Genomic DNA, 17,611 nt, shown 5'->3' with positions numbered 1-17,611 from the left:
GTCAGGATGGCCGAGTGGTCTAAGGCGCCAGACTCAAGTTCTGGTCCTCTAACGAGGGCGTGGGTTCAAATCCCACTTCTGACATTTTGATTTTTTTTTTTTTTTGAATTTTTTTTTTTTGGGTACGTGTTCTGTTTTTGTAGAAACCAAAATACATATATGGATTGCTAGAGAATCAGGCAATGATTGGGCTAAATGAAAGTATTTAATTAAACAAAAAGAGATTACGTAATTTACATTGATGTATAATTGGGTGTATTAGAAGAAATAACATTGATAAATGATAACCCTATTATGAACAGCCTAAGCTCACATTAAGCTTTAACCAATTCAGACACATGCAAAAACCCCAATCAATAAGATATTAAGAGCCTATTAATAAATAAATAAAGGTACATAGAGAATGTGCAATGTTGCTGTTTGTAGAGGCCCAACAAAATTTTTAAGCAATGTGACCCTGTGAGGGATTCAAGCAATGTTGGTCCAATTGAAGTTTCAAAGTCGAAAAAAATCCTGATGTGCTAAACCATTTGACTACCATGTTAAATATTGATTAGATTTTCAACTTTCCAACCAAATTTCATATACTAAGGAATGTTCATTCTAATAAGGGAGGGTAACAGAAGATGATATGACTAGATTTTGTACATTCTTTGGAGTGGAGACACATGGCTTAAATGGATTGAGAAGGAAGTGGGTGGTAGCATTTTGCTATTTGTAATGAGGTGTCGTTGGCACTTGTTTGTGAGTTGTAGGAGTATATTAGTATTTTGGGGATGATACTAGATTTTTTTTTTTTTTAAAGATTAAATTATATGACTAATTTAAGTTTTTATATATAATAAGAGATATAAATATACACAAACAAGAAGGGACGGAGTGAGATGATATAGTATAATATGGGACAAACAAAATTTGCCCCTTCTTTGGAGTGGAGAAACACACATGGTAGAAGTTAAGCGGATTGATAAGGAATTGGATGGAAGCATTTTACCGTTTATAATGAGGTGGCATTGGCACTTTGTGAGTTGTGAGAGTATTGAGTGTTTTGGGATGATACTATAATCGCTTCTCTTTTTTCTTTTTCTTTTTTAAGATTAAATTATATGACTAATTTAAGTTTATATATACGTAAGTAGAAAAATATATACTATCAGGCCTATCAGGCCTAGTTGCCTGAGTGGTACCTTATGTGTCCGCTAACTCGGGGGTTCAATCCCCTGCAATAACAAATTACCCAAAAATAAATAAAAAAGAAAAGGTAGATAAATATACACAGAAGAAACAGGCAAAACAAAATACGATGAGACGGGACAAGAAAAATTTATGCTATCCTATCCTCTTTTCGAGCCAGGAAAATAAGTGCACCTATCTTGATTTCCCCTCCAGGATAATGAGTCGAAATATTTCTTTGGTTAGGTGACAAGGCTATCCTAGATGAATTAGTCCTAGGAACCCAAAATGTATTCCACCACATACACAGAGAGAGTGAGAGAGAGAGAGAGAGAGAGAGAGACGATCAAGAAATTTACAAAAGCGTTTTACATTGCTGGAATGCAAGTTGCAAGATCCTTTTGGGAAAAATGATTGTTCACATTCTGCTTCTTTACTTTATACCATGTATGTCATTAATGACATGAACAAAGTAGTAGATTGATGCTCTCAACATACAAATTTTGATGGAATAACCCGACAGCCCGATACTTCTTGCATTCAGTTGGAGGACTTTTATACTGCTTTCTGTGTGAGCAATGTTTGATCAACTTTGCTGATGCAGGGTAGGCATCCATCCTTGTAAGGGGCACAGGCTAGATCCTTCAAAGAATTGCAGCCCCATGAAATCAGACTGAAGTTGTGCTTCATTTACATTAGATTAACCTATCACCGAACTTACATATTAAGCACAACTTCAAGAAGCTATTTCATTAAATCCAAGAACACAAATGCATTCCAAAGGCTATGCAAGAGCATTGATGGTACTAGATTCCTCGACCGTGTAAAAATAACACCCATTACCACCCCAAGAAATACAAGCGGTAGCATCCTCTGTACATTAAAATGTGCTAGAGCAAAGACAACCGAGCTCACCAGCACTGCACACCATACAGGCATGTACTTGGTCAAGGAAGGAAGAAGGAAACCACGGAAGACTATTTCCTCCCAGACAGGAGCACAAATTGAAACTACTATTGCATACAATGCCATTGCCACAGGATCCCTAGCCAAAATTGACTGCTCAACACTTGAGATCGTGACAGGTGTTGAAGGCAATAGAGGCAGAAGGTTAAGGTTGAACTGTGAGAGTCGATTGACCAGGGGAAACATGAGACATCCCAGAAGAACATCAATATGCCAGTTTCCTCTCAGGCTAAGCTTAAACCAATCAGGTGGGAGAGGACGAAACCTGGACAGGCAACGATGAAGGATTGCAATTCCAGCAATGCCTTCAGTTACATCAGTTATGAGGCTGAATAAGGCTTGTCCTCTAAAAGTCAAGGATTCCTTGTTGAAGCCTGCCACGTGAGCTGCAAATGGAACCATCCATGAGCCTATGAACCAGAATGCAGCAATCCAAAGAAGCATAACCTGCAGTATGGTCTCTGCCGTCCAAGGTACAGTCCATCGGCTCCCAATCACCCTAAACACTGCATTTGCAACCTGCAAAACCAAGCCAGTTAGGGAATGACATATGTTTAAAACTTCATAATTAACTATAATAATTGAGGTGTTTCAAAGCAATTTCCTAGTAAAAGAAAAATTACATTCCCTCTTTCGGATATAAGTTGAAAACTAATTTTCCATCAAATTTTCTGGAGAGTGGGGTTAAAAAAAATGTTAGCTTTAGCAGCATCTTGGGATTACAATGGAAATCCTCAGAAACTACTCTTTTTCTTTCCTTTTCTTTCAATATCTAGGAACCCATATAAAGAAAATCTGTCATGCAAATCCACACATCATAAATTCTGTCATTCAATTCCAAATTCCAATCCCATACCCAACTATAATAATTAAGGTGTAACAATTTCCTAGTAAAAAGAAAAATTACATTCCCTCTTTCGGATATAAGTTGAAAACTAATTTTCCATCAAATTTTCTGGAGTGGAGTTAAAAAAAAAAATGTTAACTTTAGCAGCATCTTGGGATTACAAAGGAAATCCTTAGAAACTAATCTTTTTCTTTTCTTTTCCTTCAATATCTAGGAACCCATCTGTCATGCAAATCCACACATCATAAATTCTGTCATTCAATTCCAAATTCCATTCCCATACTCAACTATTTCCTGTAGACTATGTGGTCTAATTTGTACAGGGTTTGCATAAGAGGCATGATGACTTGATATTATCCTCACCGTTGTCCAACTTATCATCAGCAGTCTACTCAAGGCTCCAAACTCAACGCTAGCAACTAAACATGAGGGTTGCACTCATTGCAGGACTTCACCCAATACTAACTAGGCAAATGGAATTCTGTCTACAGCTACTTAATATTAATAGTACAAAATTTGTACTACTAAACTAAAGTACCAAGGAAACCTTCGGTTCCCTTTGTTTGAATAAAGACCAACTATCTTAGTCATTCATTACAGAGTAAACCAAGCCTAAACAGTCACATCATGTTGTTTGAAGATATTCATTGAGGAGTTATGGAGTTTAGTTGACTAAATCCCTAAAAGCCTATAAGCCCATTAACTTAAGAGCAGATTCAACACAAATACCAACTAAAACAACATAAACCAAGCCATAGTCCGAAAATGTTTAGGGTCAGCACAAATCCTCAATAGACTAGTTAGGATAGGCCGCATGTATTCTTTTCTACCATTCTATTTTATCCAAAGTCATACTCTCTAATACCTTCTTAATTTACATGTATTTTCTTTTTCACTACTTCTATAAATGCAAACTGCATCATAAATTCACGCAAAAACGAATCAAACAACACAGAGTCTAAACTAAAGTAATTCTGTCTACAGCTACTTAATATTACAAAAGTTGTACTACTAAACTAAAGTACCGAGGAAACATTCGGTTCCCTTTGTTTGAATAAAGACAACCTATCCTAGTCATTCATTACAGAGTAAACCAAGCCCAAATGGTCACAACATGTTGTTTGAAGATATTCATCAAGGAGTTACGGAGTTTAGTTGATTAAATCCCTAAGCCTATAAGTCCATTAACTTAAGAGCAGATTCGACACAAATGCCTAAACCATAGTCCCAAATTTTTAGGGTAAGCACAAATCCCCAATAGACTAGTCGGGATAGGCCACATGTTCTTTTCTATCATTCTATTTTATCCAAACTCGTACTCTCAATTTTTTTTTTTTACTACTTCTATAAATGCAAACTGCATCTTAAATTCGCGCACCAACAAATCAAACAACACAAAGTCTAGACAAGAACCTTACTACAATCAACAGATTTTTAGTGCTTTTCCACATATCAAATGCTAGACAATCCAAATCAAATACCCAAAACTCAAAAGCATTAAAATCAGCTGCCGATAATATACGAATGAATTAAAACAAAACAAAAAAAAATAGAATTTACCTCTCTAAGAGTGGAACCCCAATCTCTTTTAACCGCGCTTGAATTATCGTTTTCTGACTTCACCAATTCCTCAGGCAAATAATGTTCAATAAATTCCTTCTTTGGGGTTTCTGCAGCAAATTCCTCATTTCTAAAGCATGAAATTTTCAATTTCTGCACCCCAAAAAAAAAAAAAAAAAAAAAAAAAAAACCTTATTCATAGTCATAATTGCGTTTAAATACAACTCTAATGTTTCACAAATTAATGCATCAAAAGCTTAAATATAGATATAAACAGAAATGATTAAATTGCTTACGTTGTATGAGAGGGTGAAAGATTGAGAGGTTCGGAGAGTTCGGGTATTGGGGCAGAGAGGAACGGGTCGGGTCGGAACCCTAATGTTTCGAGAGATAGAGGGACGAAAAAGCAGAGGGCGGTGGTGGATGAGAGAGTGAGAGCAATAGGAGGAGGTCCAGCTCAACATGGGTCCGAGTCCGATTCCAATATGAAGCTCCGGAAAACTTGCATCAAAGAGAGAGAGAGAGTTTTTAAAGTCAGAGAGACTCGGTAGTTGTCTCAACGGCTTAAGCAGACCTACCCTTCTTTTAGAGAGAGAGAGAGAGAGAGAGAGAGTTGGAAATTGTGTGTGTTTTTGTGTGGGTGGGTGTGGGTGTGAGTGGGAATTGGAATTTGAAGAGGAGAGGAGAGGGGGGGATTTGAAATATCGTTGTGAGATGGGAAAGTAATAAAAGTTTCTGGTTGAGAAAGAAAATGTGGAGTAGGTTGCTTGGAAGATTGGGAACTCGGGGAAGGTTTGGGAAATCAAAATGTCGTGTAAATCGTGACCCCCCTTTATTTTTTTTTTTTTGGAGGAAATGAATTGTTTCAGGCTAAGAACAATTGTAGCTAGTGAATTTGACCTTTTTGTCTTGATTAGTTTTTAAATCTATATGTGATATTGGGATGAGTGTATAAAAATATAATCAATCATTATCTAAAAAAATATATATATAATCAATCACGTAATTGTATTGGTTAATGTAGTATAAATGAATTTAATTATGTACATTATTAACTAATAAAATCGTAGGATTGAATTCAAATAAAAGACTAAGATACAGTAACTAAATAAATTTTTTTTTTTAAGAATTAGAAAATAAACCTAAATCCCAAGTAGTATCTATCATATAGCTTTACATTTTCTTTTTCTTTTTTTATTCATGTTAGGTGCTTGTAAGTCCATATAAGAGAACTTGTTTTTTGAACTCTCTATTTCTTTTTCTTTTTTTCCTTCCTTTTTTTCTTTTTAATATATAAAAAATTTTACAATTGTAGCTTGTAGGGATAATATCAAATTTGGTATTCAGAATCATTAAAGATAATAGATGATTCATATTAAATGTTCACTCCAACTTAATATGGATTGATGGGTACATTTTGCCAATTCCCCTCTTAACAAGGTATCAAATGAAGACACTAGAAACAAATTTTATGAACCTGTCAATTGATCTAAAATAACATATGTCTATCTTCATAATTGATCACAAAACAAAACTAAACTCTGATTACGAGGCTTCATGACATTATATACTTCAACTAAAATTGGAGAAGAGTTTTTGTGTTTAATAGAAAAGGGTGAGTTGTTTGATGTTTAACGTCTAAAAATAATTATTAATATGTGTTAACGGATGTCTTTAAAGCATTGATTAATTAATTATTTTAGAAAATTTTTTATACCACTTTAATGAAAAAGATGTAAAAAAAGTCAATTGCTTTTTCATTTTCCTATAAAAAATTCTAAAAATAGTTCATTAACATAATACCCTTAGGCCATCCATTAACATTTTTTGTATGTTTAAGATAGTAATTAAATTAAAATTATTTCCATAATTTAAATCAGATGGTTAAGCTTCTAGTCTAGGAATGATGGAGATGGCATTGTATTCAGTTGACAATCGTATAGTATTTGCTTAAAGTTGGGTTCTTTGAATCGGGTCCCAATTACAGAGAAAGAGGAAACTGCCGGCAAAACCTTGGTCAAACCTTCGTGGAAAAGGAATTCAGAATATGGTGAAGACCAATCTTGTAGCTGAAGCAAAACGAGTAATAAAGACCTTTTTAGTTTCTTAATAAGTTCACACTTCACAGATCCAGTAATGGCTCGTAGATGCCTTCTATACCAAGTAAAACATACTCTGCATCCACAAGCTCTAAAGTCTCTTCCTTTCCTTAGCATTGAGACGGGTTGATTCCTGTCTATTAAAATTCTATAGTGTGGCTCACTTGCTGCTACTCAGAGTCACAAAGGCTCGAACAGAGGACTTCCAAGAATCAACCAGTGCAATCTATGTACCAGTAAATCATATATAGTGGACCTCACTTGTGAGTTGTCACAACAATGAGCATTTGAATTACTCACATCATTGGACTAAAATTTCCAGCTTTTCATTATTAATATCATAAAAACTTATTAAAATAATGATTAGGCAAAGTAAAAACAATGAACTACTCTAGGAATCAATCCAAATTTAGTTTGTCCTTGGACTGGAAAACTGTTCTTTTAATCTTTTAGCTATCAAACCAAACAAATTTTTCGTTTCCCATTCTCGGAAAACTGTTATTCCTTTTTTTACAGTTTACCAAACATTTTCTACTTTGAAAAACACTAGAAATCTGTTTTTTGTTTTCATCCTTATAATCGAGTCTTTGAAACAGAAAACAGAAATAGATTTTTTTGACAAATCAATAAGAGATTTTGTTAAAAGAAACTAAAATTATTACACAAAAGTACACATTGATCATAAAGACCACAAAGAACTACACAGGGACTAAACTTTAACATCAGTGACCTTTGCCTGCTACCAGTCTCTTTCCTGATTCTGCTGAGCATTGAATCACAACCTCTACCATTATACTCCACTTGAGCATTGACATCCTTTCTTATGCTTCAAAAAATCTACTCTTCGGTCTTTATCCGGCAATCGCAAGCTCAGAGATTGCCCTAGCTCACCAGTCTCGCACAAGATCTCTCTAACTCCTCATACTTGCTCCATGCGTAACAGTTTTCAGGCGACCACTCTAAATACTTCTCATAGAGTTTTTGACCACGGTTTATATTTCCAAGCTGCAGCTCTATCTCAATATATTTCTTAAATGTCTATTTTATTGAAAAAACACAGTTACAATTGTGAGAATATGCCAAATTAATGGATAATGATATAATATATACCACGACAAAACCTGTAACTGACCTTATCTTTAGGAGCCCTGCCAATTGCATTTCCTAGGATTTGTCTTGTAGCCTTGAGATTCAGCTACCGGATCTCAAATTGGGCAGCTACAAGCCATAGTTTTGCGAAAGAGACTTTCTCATGACAAATGAGCTTAAGGAGATTCCATGGAAAAATTAACAGTAAATGAGTAATATCTTCAAAGTCACTTGGGTTTGTCCACTCATGTGAATCTTACATATGAAAACCAGATACCAGTGCTGTTGTAAATGACAGTGTAAGTCACTTAATTCGGATACCATTTTTTATATAATTTAAAAAATTCATTTACATCATAGAGATTTATAAACTGTAAACATTTGCAAGTCCTTATGAAGTCACCTTTTCTTTTCTTTTCTTTTTTTTTTTTTTTCTGGTCATAGAACCCAAAAATCTTAACAACCAAATTGATTGCACAACTTCTTCTAAAAAAAATTGACTGCACAACATAAAATTTCCTACAAACCTAAAATATGTGATCATCATCTATAAAGTAATCACCAGTCAAATCATTTTTGAGCATAAAATAATCTGAAGTACTGAAAATGTAAACTAAGTTAGCTTTTTTATGTGCTGGTTTTCGATATTCATTTAAATAAACTACATTCTTTTCCATGTTTATAAGAGCGGAGTTGAAACCAAGAATAATCTCTCTTTTTTATTGCTTAATTAAACCTGAGAAACCAATCCTTCACTCAAGACCTAATACCCAATATCTATGGATATATCTATCTTTATAGATTAACAGCCAAGTCAAAAACAAGTTTTTTTTTTTTTTTTTTAATCCAATCCTTCACTTCAAAAACAAAAAACCAAAAAATTATGGAACAATACCCAAATCACTACCAAAACAAAATCAACCCTACAACAACCTCCATAACATCATATTAAAACCTGATTTGGAGAACAAAAAACTAAAAGTTGTTTTGTGGAAACAGTTTGCCAAACAAGTTAACATTTCATTGGACCCACCAATTACTGTATTTAAAATATAAAAATTGTTTCTTGATTTGGCTACCAAACAGTCCCTAAAAAACCCATCCATCAATTAGCCCCAAGTACCCCATAAAGAGCGAAAACACTGGTCACAGGTCACAGCCCTGGAACAACAACCCAGATCTTGGTTTTTCCCCTTTGTTGTGTTCTCAAATCCTACTATTCCTTCCCACCAAATACTCACCCTAATTCGTCACAAACTAGGCTATCCAAAGGACTGCCAGACCTGACCCAAGAATTCCAACTCTGATTTGACTTTGCTCCCTTTGTCATATGTCAGTTCAAATTGCTTAATAAAGAACTGGACAACCTACCTGAAGCCTAGATGGCAAAGGATCTTCTTTGTCAAAACAATGAAAAGCAATAAGATGTAGTGATATATATATATATATATATGTATATATATATTTACAATTTAAACTTTAGGAGAGATCCTTTATTATGCAGCCTGTATACTAAAGTTACTCCCTATGAGTTCATGTATACTGCCTTTGCTTTTAATTTTATAAAGTCATCTTCGCTAGTAATATTATAATATATACAATTTCAACTTTAACACTAGGATAACCAAGCAATGTTACATGCATTGGATGCAAATGAAGTTTTTACTGAAATCTAGTTCCTGGTTTGGTGAACATTGAGGACAAGCCACATTGTAAAATGATCCTGACAGATTATTATAAACTTAGACATCTTATTTCAAAGACAGAAAAATGTAGACAATAACCATTTCCAATCAAGAGCAAAAACCCCTGCAGTTTGAATAAATTTTGTGAGTGACTGTAATATTTTTTTGGCTGTGAGTTTCACAACGATATAAATTTTGCTACCGAATTACACTCGAAGCCAACGGTGGAGGATCTGTACACTATGCATGCAAAAGAACCACAAAGGCTTGCAAAAGTAAACAGAACCATATCAAAATCGCATGAACACAACAATACCACATGTAATAAAAGTACGACCTTTTGGCCACATACAGCAACAAATACAAATGAGGGACAAACAAGATTATGCAAAAAAGCATACTTTGAAAACAACACAATCTTCGTTCAAAAAAAGAAGAAGAAAAGAAACAACACAATCCATTAAAGCAAATTCTCCACATTTTTAAGTCTAAACATAAACTTTTACGCAGTACATCAACTTTACCAAACACAAAAAGAACTTTTGAAGAATCAAAAACTTACCTATACACCTCTCTTGTGCGCTCCATGTCTTCGCCGAGTTTTTCCACAGCTCTTTCGTAAACATTCCTCGCCCGCGATTTTGCCATTCTTGATCTCGAATTTGGCGTAGTGAATCCAGGCAGTGACCTTAGGGTGACAACGCACGAAATTCTCGAAGATTTGCCTAGCTCGCTCGATCTCATTGTATCGGAGCTCGAATTTGACGTAGGAGAGCCAGGCTTGGTGGTCTGGCGACCAAGTCATCCACCTCTCGAAGATGTTTCTAGCGCCGGAGATATTTCCGATCACCTCTTCCATGTGGAGGTACTTGTGCAACAACAGGTTCGCTCTCGGAAAGATCGTGACGGCACGGTTCCACTTCCACAGGTTGCGCGCGTGATTGATGAACTTGTTGTTCATCTCGAACTCGGAGTACTTGAGCCACAGAGTGTGGTTCCGATGCTCGACTCCGAGAGCTCGTTCCCACAAAGATCGAGCTCGATCGAAGTCTCTCTGAGACTCTTCCCATTGAGCGTAGTTGATCCAAACGGTGACGTTCCATCGCGTTCTTTTGATTTGGTCCTCGAACTCCTTGCGCTTGCGGAGGCGGTGATCGGCGAGCTCGGCGGCGTCGGTGATTTCCGACTTCAGAGGATTGATCTCCGCCGCGTCTTGGAGGTCACAAGCCTCCCGGAGGATCTGTTCGGCGGTGATTTGAATATTCGCCGGAGTTTTGTTCCCGACACGAGTCTGTCTCTGGAGTTTGATTCCGTAGCCTCCCAGAGTCCCAGGGTTTCAGTAGGGTTTCTTTCTTTCTCTTTCACCATTCTATTGTTTCTTGCGTAGAGAATTGAATTATAAAGACTTGTACCCGGGAAATCTAATTCAAAGGGGATTTTATAGTTTATCTCCTATTTCATAAAATTAGTTATGATTTAAAAATATGTCAAAAATACTCAAAATACCCCTATTTTAATTAAATAATTCTTTTCTTAAAAAATAAAAAATATGATTAAAATTGTAATTCAACACAATTAAAAAACAAAAACTATAAAAAAAAATTTAAAAAAAATATAGCACACACTAAACCTGTAATTTACTCATTTTCAAAATCTTAAATTGAAAAATTATGATATTAAATTCAAAATAATTATAAAAAAAAAGGCTCAATCGCACATGCGATATGCTACCCATGTGATGAGACTAATTTATACTATTCAGTTAAGTGGTTTCCGTTTCCTATTCCTATTCATATTCGTTTTTGTAACCGTATTCTCATTCCTATTAAAATACTACTAGCCTCTGAGCATGCGCTCACACGCGTGCTCAGAGGTTTTTTTATTTTTTGGGTAAAGATTAATAATTTGCATTTATTATAATTTGGGATTTCTACTTTTTCTAATCCAAAAAAGAAAAAAAAAAACTAAGGGTGTAATGAAATTTTAAAAAAAAATTGAAAAAAAAAAAGGAAGATAGAAGAAACAAATACATTGTGATGAAGTTTAAAAAAAAAAATGAATACGTGAGGTGCGTTTTATAGATTGGAAGAGTTTTAAAACTAACAAAAAAGTAATCCTATTTTGTAAGAAGTTAGTGAGTAGAAGTAGGAATTTAAATCAACGTAAAAGTAGTAGTTTATTAGAAGCAGGAAGGCATTTCAACGTAGAAGTAGGAATTTATTATTTTTGTCAATTTACTATTTTAACCTCATTTTTAAGCCTTAGGTAAGAGTATTTTTTACAGTAAAAAAAGTAATAACTAACTTTCTTTTTCCAATTTACTATTTTAATCCAATTTTTAAGTTGTTGGTTAATTAATGTTGAGGGCCATTTGTGGAAGCCCAGGCAGGTAGAAAGAAAGCCCAATAATGAGAGCAACAAAGAATTGACAAAATAGATAGCAAAAACCCATTAGGCCCAAGCGGTAGGAATAATGGATCACAGGCCTAACAAATAAATAAATGGGTCTTGAAGAGGCAAGCGGGCTCAAAGAAGCTAGGAAAGAAAGAAATAGCATCCCATGGGCAGTGTATGAGATAGAAAAGTGAGAAAGGGCCACCGTAGGCCCAAGGCAATGCAAACTAAGAGAGTAAGGGGTTTATAGCAGGCCCATGAACCCCAAAGATAAGAATAAGGTTATTGGGCCGGGGAAGCCCAATGAAGTTAGTAAAAAGCCCATAGGAGTGTGGAATTAGCAAACGGGCCGAGGAAACCCAAAGAAAGCAATCGGGTCGTGGATGCTCAAAAGAAAGCCCAAATGGACATAGGAGCCCATAAGTAAAAGCAAAAAAGTGCCCATGATAGGCCACTGAGAAAAGGGATAAACGACTGGCCCAAAAGAGGTCCAGCAGGATTAAGTTATTACGGCAGGAATAACAGTTCAATGTTGCAGGAAATAAAGAAAATCAAGAGTGGATCAAAGAAATGTAAGGCCCATCATCAGACAAAACCCAGCTCTTGAATGGAGCGGGAAACCAAAGAAAAGCCCATATGAAAGGTCAGAAAACATAGACGGAGAGTCTCCAGATCACGGCAGACGCATGAGCAGCAGGCAGACTCTTGGACATATCTGAAAGGAAAGCACGCGCAAGACCCCGGCACCACCAGCCTGTACCGAGCCAATATAGGACGTGGTGGAGCCATGGGCCAGAGGTAAGAGGTAAAGGGGGTATGGTTTGGTGGTGGGGAGAGGGGAAAAGATTTATTTTGCGCCTCCTGCTCAAGCCCTTTTGGGAGATACGTCCTGCTGGGATGACAGACCACCCAAAAGAGGTAAGTTTGAGGGGGAACCGTTGGGTGCATGCCTTGAGAGTAAAGAGAGAGAGCATTTATACCGTGGCAGGAAAGAAGTGCCACAGTAAAACTGAGGAACGAATAAACCTGCCTCTGTCTGGCAAGGGTGAATGTCGCACAGTTGGTGGTCGGTAAGTACGCCCAGACTAGACAGAGACGGTTGAGGGGCAAAATGGTAAAAGATTGGTCACGGCAAGCACTATAAAAGGGCCATTGCCGTGCCTTGAAAAAAGGATCGAAAAATAGAGCATTTTTACGGAGTGAAAAGAAAAACAGAGTAAGAAGAAAAGAAAAAAGATAAGAAAGAAAACAGAGAAGAAAAGAGAGGAAACTAAAGAAAAAAGAGAGATAGTTCAATGGGCATGCACCAATAGATCGGTTTCCCTCTCTCCCCCTTCAAATCCTCCTCTCTTCCATAACGTAAACAAGGGCTCCTTCTTTTGGGCAATAACCATTCAGGTCCGACTCCCTCAAAGCCATTAATCCTCACGACAGGATCCTTTCTTGGGAGATTATTTGCATTGAAAAGAGGCGTTCTCTCCTCTTTGGCCTTGCTTCGGCAGATTAAATTAAAAAACTTGATTTATGCCCATTCTGGATTAGTTTATATTATTTTCTTTCTCTTTTACTTTTCTTTGTGTAATAGCATTATCACAACTGTAATCATGCTTTATGCTTTATAAGTAGGGATTGCATAGCTATTTATTTAAATAGTTAGAATACTCTGTTTTGATTATTGTTATTGTATCTACCTGCCGTAACTCATCTGAAACAGTTCCACTTGCCGTAAGCCTACTCCTGGCAGACAAGGCATAAGTTTGTGCACAAACCGGCCCAAGTTGAGTTACAATTGGACCGGCCCCAACTCCCTTACTCAGAAAACATTAGGGCCCATTACCGCAGGAGGCAGTCCAAGCCCAACACACAAAACAGAAAAAAAGGCCCCTACAATTAATTTAGGGATATTTTTTATAGGAAAAAAAGTAATAACTAACTTTCTGAATCCTTTTAATATATACATATAACAAATAAATAAGGAAGTCTAGGGTTAGACTTGGATCAACTTAGACTCTTTTGCCATTGTTTATGCCAAAATAAGAAAGGAATATAATTATTATTTTTTTTTTGTTGAAGGAATAGAATGTAATTGGATTTATGTATAATCTCTCCAACCAATAACATATTTTCTATTCCTTTTCTTTATTATTATTTTTTTTTTTATAGTAAAAAATGACAACTACTTATATTCTCATTCTTATATTTATTTTATTGCGAACATCCTTTGACATGTCAAAAGTATAATTTTAAAAAAGAAAGTTCACCTCAACTCTAAAATTTCATAATTTTTCAAAAAAATTATACATAATTAAAAACCAAAAAAAAAAAACCCAAATTTAACACGTCAAATGTTTAGAACAAAATAATATTTTAATAAAAAACACAATTACTATTTTATTAAATAATTTCTTTTTGATAGAAAGTTAGAAATTTTACTAAATAACTTTAAGTCATTACGCTACTATTTTATAAAATTATTATTAAAATTTCATTATTTTACCAAAAAAACCCATATTTCTTGTTTGCTTATATATTAGGTATGTTGTACATCATACATATGCATCACCTTTCATAATATATGGGTCCTAAAACTAGGTGGAGCTTACATGTGAGAAAAAAGAGGCATACATAGATGAATGAGATAATTATCGATAAGTTGCACACTTTGAAAAAATAGTTAACTACTTGAAGAGTGTAAAGTGGTGGGTTTTTGCTAATAGTGTTGGGATGTTTCCTACTGTACTAGGCCCAAATTTTTTGGATACGAGAGTTAGGACCGATCCAACTACAACTCAATTTGGTCCGGCTTGCGCGCAAACTATGCCTTATTTGCCAGGAACGTGCTTGCGGCAGGTAGAATTGTTTCAGATAAGTTGTGGCAACAGACATAATAATAACAAAATAAAATATCCTGCCTACTTAATGGAAAAATGACCAAATGATCCCTACTCAAGAAGCATAATCACAGTAATAATAGTTACTTTTAGAAAAGAACAAATGGTAATACATATATGGGTGAATCAAAAGATAAAGAAGCCAGATTGAATCTGGTCTGCAGAAGCAAAACCAAAGAGGAAAGAACGTTTTTTCTCAATGCAATTAATCTCCCAGGAAAGTCCTACCGTGGAAATTAACTACCTTGAGGGAAACGGACCTGAATGGTTGATTCACAAAGGACTCCTTTTGATTTTGACAGAGAGCAGGATTTTGTGAGGGAGAGAGGGAATCAATCTATTGGTGCATGCCTGCCGTTCTAACTTTCCATCTATTTTCTTTCTGGTTGTTTTCTTTTGGCAGACAGAGCTGTTTCAGATAAGTTGTGGCAAACAGACATAATAATAACAAAATAAAACATCCTGGCTACTTAATAGAAAAATGACCAAATGATCCCTACTCAGGAAGCATAATCACAGTGATAATAGTTACTTTTAGAAAAGAACAAAGGGAACAAATGGTAATACATATATGGGTGAATCAAAAGATAAAGAAGCTAGATTGAATCTGGTCCGTAGGAGCAAAACCAAAGAGGAAAGAACATTTCTTCTCAATGCAATTAATCTCCCAGGAAAGTCTTGCCGTGGAAATTAACTATCTTGAGGGAAACAGACCTGAATGGTTTATGCACAAAGGACTCCTTTTGATTTTGACAGAGAGCAAAATTTTGTGAGGGAGAGAGGGAATCAATCTATTGGTGCATGCCTGTCGTTCTAACTCTCCATCTATTTTCTTTTTGGTTTTTTTCTTTTGTTTCTTTCCCTCACACTCGCTTCTTTTCTATTTCCTGGTCTATCTTTTCGAATTTCTATTCCTTAGTTATGGTTCCCGTTGTTGCTCTCTCTTTTTTTGTTCTCGGCAAGGTTCTCTTTTTATAGTGCTTGCCGCGACTGGATTTTACTGTTTTAGCCCTTAACCTCCTTTGTCTGGTCTGAGTGTACTGGCCAACCACCACTGGTTCGACTGTGTGCCACCCCCCATCACCAGACAAAGAAGGGTATTTTGTTTATTTGTCTGCCGTGGCACCTTTTCCTGCTACGGTCTGGGTTCTTTCTCTCTCTCTATCCCTCATGGCATGCACCTAATGGTTCCAACTCAACTTGCTTCTTTTGGGTAATATGTCATCCCAGCAGGACACTTCCCCCAAAAGAGCTTGAGTCGGAACCTTAAAAATAGATTTTTTCCCCTCTCCCTACCACTAAACCATGCCCTCTTACCTCTGACCCACAACCTCACCATGCCCTGTATTGGCTGGGTATAGGCTGGTGGTGCCTGGGCCTTACGCGTGCCTCCCTTCCATGTGTGTCCGAAATTTGTCTGCTGCTCATTCGCCTGCCGTGGTCTAGAGGCTTGCCTGTACAGTCTGCCATCTGTTTTCTTTGATCTTTTATATGAGCTGCTTTTCAATTTCCCGCTCCCTTTAGGAGCTGGGCTTTATTTGATACTGGACCTTACATTTCTTTAAGCCTATTTCTTGATTGCCCTCATTTCTTGCTATATTACTCTGTCATTCCTGCTGTAATGATTCAATCCTGCTGGGCCTCTTCAGGCCAGCCGTTTATTCTTTCCCCCAATGGCTTAGCATGGCCATTGGTTTTCTTACTTATGGGTTTCTATGTCCCTTTTGTCTTTCTCTTGGGCATCCTTGGTCTATTTGCTTTCTTTGGGCTTCTTTGGCCCTTTTACTAACTCTGCATTCCCATGGGCTTTTACTAACTTTATTGGGCTTTCCTGGCTCAATTACCTTATTCTCATCCTTGGGGTTCATGGGTTTGCCATTAATCCTCTACTTTCTTTATTTGTATTACTTTGGGCCTGTGGTGGCCTTTTTTTACTTTTCCATAGCATATACTACCCATGGGTATGCTATTTCTCTCTTTCCGAACTCCTTCAAGCCCACTTGCCTCTTCAAGGCTCATTTGTTTATTTCATAGGCCTGTGATCCATTATTCCTACCGCTTGGGCCTAATGGTTTTGCTATCTGTTTGCCAATTCTTTGCTGCCCTTGTCGTTGGACTTTCTTCTTTCTACCTGGATTCTCAAAAATGACCCTCAACAAAGAGTTTTAGACACTATTAGGGGAAAAAATAAATAAATAAATAAAATATAAGCAGAAGAAACAACAACAACAACAACAACAACAACGAGATTACTTGAAAAATTTTCCCTTTTTTTTGGTTCAAAACTTCAGTGGAAGGGACATATCTATTTAGTATTTAGACACAATTCTAATTTAATACGTAGTCCAACTTAAAATAGATGGAGTTCCCCTTGAAAATGGTGTAAAACTTAAAATGGATGGAGTTCCCTCTTGAAAATGGTTCAAGATTGTTGCAGAACAAGTTTATATATCTTTCATTTAATCTCAAATAACATCTGTAATCTGTAATTTGAGTCTTTTTTTTTTCGGTGGCAAAGTGGCTTCCTAATTTTATGCTTCAAGTAGAATTAGAGAATAATTTCAAATAGGTATTCCTGTGGACCATGGGTTGGGTTGAATTAGGTTTCATTTATTTTCTCAACCCATTGGTTGGTTTGGATTGTGTTCTTGGGTTGTAGTGATTTTGTCAAACATAATAAAAATTGGGCTTTCATTGAGTTATTTAAACTCATCATTAATAAACAATTAGAATTTAAATTTACACTATTAGGCAAAATATTCCAACTTTATCAAAACAAACTCTCAAAATACTAAAATAATATAACTGACAAGTTTAAACTAAATTACAAAATTTTCTTTAAAAAAAAAAAAAAAAAAAACTAAATTACAAAATTAATATAATCATACAAACAAATCTTCTATGACG

At 35.9% G+C, this 17,611-nt stretch overlaps 1 protein-coding gene, 1 non-coding gene and 1 pseudogene across 2 annotated transcripts; 1 reads left to right on the top strand and 2 right to left on the bottom strand.

Moving 5' to 3' along the window:
- TRNAL-CAA (transfer RNA leucine (anticodon CAA)) lies at positions 1–84 on the top strand. The gene has a single exon. It is a non-coding gene; the product is annotated as a tRNA-Leu (tRNA).
- A 1,443-nt stretch (positions 85–1,527) lies between these two features.
- LOC126713412 (uncharacterized) lies at positions 1,528–5,371 on the bottom strand. The gene is made up of 3 exons (XM_050413165.1): positions 4,843–5,371; positions 4,547–4,699; positions 1,528–2,658 (listed from the first exon to the last, which is right to left on the bottom strand). The coding sequence occupies exons 1-3, from the start codon at positions 5,008–5,010 to the stop codon at positions 1,918–1,920; spliced, it is 1,062 nt and encodes a 353-aa protein (XP_050269122.1). The 5' UTR covers positions 5,011–5,371; the 3' UTR covers positions 1,528–1,917.
- Positions 5,372–7,237: 1,866 nt separating this feature from the next.
- On the bottom strand, positions 7,238–10,755 carry LOC126697821 (uncharacterized; annotated as a pseudogene).
- Positions 10,756–17,611: the final 6,856 nt, after the last annotated feature.

The sequence above is a fragment of the Quercus robur genome, chromosome 2, assembly GCF_932294415.1.
Source record: "Quercus robur chromosome 2, dhQueRobu3.1, whole genome shotgun sequence".
NCBI classification, from domain to species: domain Eukaryota; kingdom Viridiplantae; phylum Streptophyta; class Magnoliopsida; order Fagales; family Fagaceae; genus Quercus; species Quercus robur.
The sequence above is the reverse complement of the archived record's forward strand: the minus strand, read 5'-3'. Positions and strand labels throughout refer to the sequence as shown.